We start from the raw sequence: 6,153 nt of genomic DNA on the forward strand, positions 1-6,153 counted from the left end.
AGCCCCTCCCCCGGGCCCCCAGGGAGACGCCCCCCGGCCTGCTCGCGGGCAGTGAGGACCCCGGCCCCGACCCAAGCACAAGGCAGCCCCTGTAACCGGAGCCCGGGCGGCATGCGGCCGCGTCACCGAGGGAGGCCGGCACCTGCGGAGGACGTGCCTGGCAGCCGCCCCAGAACAGCCGGTCCTGGGGGTGGGGCGCGCCGCGCGGGCGCTGCTGCGGGGGGGACGCTCGCGCGGCGCCGGGCCTGGGCCCCCGCCAGGGGGAGGGCGCTGCTTGCTGCAGGGGGCCTGTGGGTCACGCGTGACCCCGCCTCGCGGCGCCCCCGGGGCCCCGCCCCCACCCCACCGCGTGCCGCGAAGACGCGGCGGGGCGGGGGTGGGGGAGGCGCAGGGCCGGGCCCGCTGCCCGGGTTGTGCGCCGACCCCCCTCCACTGGTGGAGCCTGGCCCGTTCCCGTCCCCTGGGGGGGTCAGAAGGTCTGCCTGGGGCCCTTCCTCCCGTGTGTGCGTCCACGGGCCCCTTGCAAAGTGGGTGGAGGGGCTGGGCGCCCGGCCAAAGGTAGAGGCAGCCTGGGGCCTCCCTGCCGCAGGGGCTGGGTGGTCTCGGGCCTCTTTGCAAAGTGGGGGTGAAGAAATCTTTCCTGGGCTGGGGAGGGGCCAATGGGGGGCCACCTGGGCCGCAATTGAGGGGTCAGCGGGGTGCTCTGGGGGGAGGGGTCACAGCTGGCTTTTAGAAGCCTCCACAGGACACTGCCCCCTCACCCCTCTGTTCACCTTGACCTGGGGCCTGGGATGACACGTGGCGTGCCTGCATGGAAGGTTCTGGAAGGCCTTACTTTCTTGGAAAAGACAGACGCTGGCCCGGGAGCCCAGGGAACGGGACAGAGGCAGGCGTGAGCGTCAGAGGGAAGAGGAGCCCCCACTCTGGTCACCCCCGGGAAGACTGTCGGCTCAGCCTTGTCCCTGCCCCCGGGCCGATGACCACGTCTGGGACTGCGGGCTCCCAGGGGCCCGGGAGCCTGTGAGATGGATGCAAAGTGTCCCCGGGGCCGCCATGGGGGCAGAGTGCTGGCGCGGGCTGGGGGCCCCCGGGGAACCCGGCCGGTTTGATTCCCAGCCTCCTCTGCGGGACGAAGCCGCGTGGACGACAGGGCCAGGTCGGCCTTTGCCTGTGGTCTCTCCCGCACTGGAGCAGAGCTGGCACGAGCTGTCCTCTCCCGAGGCCTCCCCGGCTGGAACGTCCCGGCTCCAGCGCAGCCCTTGCGCTACGCAGCGAGGCTGCCAGCCCCCCACTCACTCCTCTCTCCAGGCAGGCTACGTGTGCACAGCAGGCCCTCCTGGGCCTGGTCACTCCGGGGCCGCGGCCCTCCCTGCAGCCTCCGAGTGGCCGGCAGGGGGCGCGGGAGGACCGCCTGGCGCTGGCGCCTGTGCTGCCGGATGGCTGCGTGGCCCCACCTGGGTGGGACAGGGACCCGGGGAGAACGGGGGTTTTGTGCTTTTCCTGTTGCGGCGTGGGGTCCTGGCGGGGGTCGCTGGAGACCCACATGCCAGAGCCCAGGAGGACCCCCCCCCGGCTGCCCCCGGGCCCTGGGGCTGCTTGTTTCCTTGTCCCCTTCCCCTATATTTTTTGTTGCAAAAATGGATCTTGATTTTTGCAATCGCACAGCTGCCTGCCGGCTCCTGGTCCCCTTGGGGTGCAGAGCCGGGCCTCCTCTCCGGGGCGTCTGCCTCCAGGTTTGTCCCTGGGGTCTGGGGGGACTCAGCCCGCTGTAGGGCTCAGCTGGTCTAAGCCGGTGGCGCTGTCCTTGACGGAACCAGGAAGCCGGACCGAGAGAAAGGGCCCCCCCGCCCCCTCCCCCACTGCTGCAGTGAGACCAGGAGAGGGGCCGACCCGAGACACCTGCCCCAGTCTGCTGTGAATTCAAGCCGAGGGCCAGCAGCACCCGCCAAGGGGTCTCCTTCGCTTTCCTGGTGGGATGGGAGGGTCCTGGGCACCCCTGGGCCCTGGCTGGGGGCTGGGGTGGGCAGAGAAAGCTGGGGCCTGGCACCCTGACCCCTCGGAGCCGCGGGTGACCCCTCGGCATGGCCCGGTGCTCAGGGTCTCTGCAGAGGCCACTGTGGCCTTGGCAGGCAGGCGCTGACCCCTGGCCAGCGGTCCTCACCCCAGCTCCGAGGGGCTCGGGGGCCTCCGGGAAGCCTTGGGCAGCTCCCTTGTCCTGCAGATAAACGGGGCCATGTGAGCCGTGGGGGCTCTGTGCACGGGGACTGTGAAGAAACGAGTGCGCGGCTCGGTCTTGGCTCCACCTTCAGGAGCCAGGCGGCCGGCCGCAGCCTCGCCCAGGTGTGCACGGGGCCCCGGCCCCAGGTGTCCGGAACCGCCTGACCCCGAGGGGCGCGGTGGGCGGTGTGGGGGTGGAGGTGACCCTCGCTGGGCCGCAGGACCTTGCAACAGGTGCCCGGCTCCGGGAGGGGGCTGGGAACCGGGCCGAAGGGAAAGGATCAGAAAGTAGTGGTCTCCTCGGGCTTGGCCGGCCCGCGAGGACCCGCAGTGCGGCGAGGGGCCAGGTGCTGGACCACCAGGGGTTGGCGGCGGGGGAGGGGCAGAGCCTTCCCCTTTGCCCAGATCGGCGGCCTCCTGCTCCCGCCAGCCGGGGCAGGCAGAGCGCGTGCACGGGGCGGTGCAGCCCGAGGGGGCCTGAGCACCTGGGCAGGGACGTGGCCAGGCACAGCCCGGGGTGGACTCCGGGCGTTCCGCGTGCACAGGGCAGGGTGGGCGCCCGCAGATCTGGGCTCCAGGGAGCTGAGGGCCGAGGTGTTGCCCGCATGGCCCCTCGGGACAGCAGCGGCTCTGACCCCAGCGCCTTGCCCTCGAGGGCTTGCAGGTGTGTGCGGGCTTCGACAGCACCGACCCTTCGCTAGGGCAGGGGCGCCGCCCGCGACCCCGGCCCGCACGGGCGCCCGGCCCACCCCCGACCCCGACCCCGACCCCGACCCCGACCCCGGCCCGCGCAGGCGACAGGGCCGGGGGGCCGGGGGCCCGGGTCCGAGAGGGGCCCGGCCGGACGCCGCGCCGCCGCCCGCGCAGCCCCGCCTGCAGACAAAGGAGCCGGCGGGGGGCGGGCGCGGGGGGATGGGGCGAGGGGGCGGGGCGTCGCGGTGTCGCGTTACCGCCCGCAGCGCCCTTTAACTCCCGCCCCCCCGCGGGTGTGTGCGCGCGGCCAATGGGCGGTGCGCGGGGGCGGGGCCGCGGGCGGGGCGGGGCCCGCGCGCGCCAGCCAATGGCCGCGGTGTTGTCGAAACTGAAAATACTACATTATGCTAATCGCGGCGGGGCCCGCGCGCGCGGGGGCGGGGCCGGCGCGTATAAAGGGGGCGCGGGCGCCGGGGCGTTCCGCAGGCCAAGTGCGCGGTGCTGGAAGGAGCCGGCCGGGCCTGGGCGAGCGAGCGAGCGAGCGAGCGAGCATCGAGGGGGCGCGGTTGCCACTCGGACGGGGCGAGCGAGGAGCCAGAGCGAGACGCAGGAGCCGTCCACACTCGACAGCCAGGTAGCCGCCGCGCCCCGCGGCCAGCGCGGGCTCGGCTGCGCGGGGTCCCCCCGGCGCCCAGCCTCCGCCCTCCGCCTGCCCTCTCCTCCGCCCTGCCCTCTCCTCCTCCTCCTCCTCGCGCGCCCCCCGGTCACGGCCGACGTGTGCCCCCCGCAGCACAGCAGCGATGGAGCGCCTGGTGGCCCGAGGGACCTACCCCGCGCTGGCACGCAGCAGCGCCTGCCGCAGCCTCTTCGGGCCGGTGGACCACGAGGAGCTGGGCCGCGAGCTGCGGATGCGCCTGGCCGAGCTGAGCGCCGAGGACCAGAACCGCTGGGACTTCGACTTCCAGCAGGACGTGCCGCTGCGGGGCCCCGGGCGCCTGCAGTGGACCGAGGTGGACAGCGAGTCGGTGCCCGCCTTCTACCGCGAGACCATGCAGGTGGGGCGCTGTCGCCTGCTGCTGCCGACCCGGCCCGCCCCCCCGGTCGCCGTGGCTGTCATCCCGCCCCCGCAGCCGCCTGCCGCCGAGCCCCTCGACGGCCTGGAGGGGGCGCCGGAGCAGCCGCCCAGCCCCGCGGCCCGGGCCCGGGCGGCCACCCCGCCCCCGGCACCGGCCCGGGCCCGGGCGGCCAGCCCGCCCCCGGCACCGGTCCCGGTCCGGGCGGCCACTCCGCCCCCGGCACCGGTCCGGGCGGCCACCCCGCCCCCGGCACCGGCCCCGGTCCGGGCGGCCACTCCGCCCCCGGCTCCGGCCCCGGTCCGGGCGGCCACCCCGCCCCCGGCCCCGGCTCCGGCCCCGGCTCCGGCTCCGGCTCCGGCTCCGGCCCCGGCCCCGGCCCCAGCCCCAGCCGCGGCGCCGGCCGCCGTCTCGGACCCGGCCCCGGCCCCGGCCCCGGACGCGGACGCGGATGCGGACGCGGCGCCCCAGGACGGCGCCGAGCAGGGCGCGAGCCAGGAGCCCCTCGCGGAGCAGCTGAACTCGGGGACTTCCGGACGCCCCGCGGCCGGCCCCGCTACTGCGGGCGCCAACGGCGCGGCCACCAAGAAGCTGTCCGGGCCTCTCATCTCCGGTGAGCCCCGCACGGCCCCGCCCCGGCCCGGCCCGGCCCCGCTTTGTCCGGCCGGCCCGGCTCCCCAGCCCTCGGGGGCCTCGCCCGGCCCCCGCCCCCTCCTGCGGCGTTAAAGCCCCCCGCAGCCCCCCAGCGCCCGGCCGCGCACGGGGGCGTCTGGCGCGGGGCGCGGGGCCGGCGGGGTGGGTGGGGGCGGGAGCGCGGCGCGCAGGGGGTTAAGCGCGGCGGCGGCGGCGGCGGCGGCGGCCCCGGGGGGCTTGGCCGCGGGACAGGGGAAATGCTTACACAGCACATAGCGCGGCGACGTAAACAAAGCTGACCCGCCGCGGACCTCGGCGCGGGCGCCCGGCCGGCCCCGCCCTGACCGGCCGCGCGCGCTGTCGCCCGCAGACTTCTTCGCCAAGCGCAAGCGGTCAGCGCCCGAGAGCAAGGCGTCCGGCGACGGCCCCGCGGGCTGCCCCGCTGCCAGCGCCGCCCCCGGCGTGGGCGCGGCCGAGCAGACCCCGCGCAAGCGCCTGAGATGAGCGAGGTGAGTGCGCGGGCCGCCCGGGGGTCGCGCGGGGCTCCCCGCGGCGCGCGCTCACCGGCCCTCTGCCCCGCAGCTCGAAGCCCGCGGAGCCCCGAGGGACTCGCCGGGGGAGCGCGGGGCCCGGGCTGGGACCGTACGTGTAGCAGCGAGCGGCGGCCACTTTGCATCCCCACCTGGAACCGCAGTGCCCGGGTGGCCGGCGCGTCGTGCGCAAGGAGTACACTGGTCCCAAGCTGTGAGAGCTTTAAGAGTCATTTATAAGAAATGTTTAACCTCTGCTGAGACTCCGTGCATTACAAAAAAATAGAAAATGAAAAAAAAAATGGAAAAATAGAAAAAAACCCATGTATATTTGTACAAAAAGATTAAAAAAAAATTATACTAACTTATATTTTCTATTTATGTCCTGGCGTGGGCCGCTCTGCCACGCCACCGCTGGTTCATTGGTTATGCCAAAGGCGCTCCGTCTCACTCGTATCCGGTTATTGACAAATATAAATTTATTTTTGTAGTGGGCTCTGGGGAGGGGATCGCTCACGCCGCAGCCGCCGTACAGCCCATCTAGCTAGCTTGCAGAATCTTTGCGCTGTCGCTGTCTCGCTCTCTCTTTTTTTATTACTATTGTTGGTATCTTGAACTTGAAGAAGACAAATCGTTTTTTTTTTTTTTAAATAATAATGATCTGGTTCCTGAGCCGCCTGTACCACTGCCCGGCCCCTCGTCCGCCGGGTTCTAATAAAGAGGCCGAAATCTGCTGCAGCTCGGGTCTGTGCGTCTCTGTGTGCGCGCGCTCCCGCGGGGCGGGGATCGCGGTCCGGACCCGCTCGGGTAGAGGCGGCGGGCGCGGGACTCCAGGGACACCTGCTGGGGCCGCACTGAGCCAGCTCCCCCCGCCCGTTCCTGACAGCAGCACCCCGACTGGGAATTCCACGCCCGCACTGTTCCAGGGGCCCCGTCTTCCAGGCTGGGGTTCGAGGGTGGGGGAGGGGCAGCCTCCAGGCCTGGGGCTGGGAGGGGAGGAATCGGGC

At 73.1% G+C, this 6,153-nt stretch overlaps 1 protein-coding gene across 1 annotated transcript; it reads left to right on the forward strand.

Annotated features, from left to right (window-relative positions):
* Window positions 1-3,360: 3,360 nt before the first annotated feature.
* Window positions 3,361-5,876, forward strand: CDKN1C (cyclin dependent kinase inhibitor 1C). Its single transcript, XM_062197707.1, has 5 exons — window positions 3,361-3,544; window positions 3,701-4,087; window positions 4,160-4,596; window positions 4,987-5,125; window positions 5,199-5,876. The coding sequence occupies exons 2-4, from the start codon at window positions 3,711-3,713 to the stop codon at window positions 5,118-5,120; spliced, it is 948 nt and encodes a 315-aa protein (XP_062053691.1). The 5' UTR covers window positions 3,361-3,544; window positions 3,701-3,710; the 3' UTR covers window positions 5,121-5,125; window positions 5,199-5,876.
* The last annotated feature ends 277 nt before the right edge of the window (window positions 5,877-6,153 follow it).

The sequence above is a fragment of the Lepus europaeus genome, chromosome 7 (genome assembly GCF_033115175.1).
Source record: "Lepus europaeus isolate LE1 chromosome 7, mLepTim1.pri, whole genome shotgun sequence".
NCBI lineage: Eukaryota > Metazoa > Chordata > Mammalia > Lagomorpha > Leporidae > Lepus > Lepus europaeus.

What these genes read in the sequence shown, in the direction of transcription:
- CDKN1C (XM_062197707.1), top strand. Translation starts at nt 3,711, where the DNA reads ATGGAGCGCCTGGTGGCCCGAGGGACCTACCCCGCGCTGGCACGCAGC. An exon ending in CTGGAGGGGGCGCCGGAGCA is followed by an intron (nt 4,088 to 4,159) that starts GCCGCCCAGCCC and finishes CCGGGCGGCCAG; the next exon opens with CCCGCCCCCGGCACCGGTCC. An exon ending in GTCCGGGCCTCTCATCTCCG is followed by an intron (nt 4,597 to 4,986) that starts GTGAGCCCCGCA and finishes TGTCGCCCGCAG; the next exon opens with ACTTCTTCGCCAAGCGCAAG.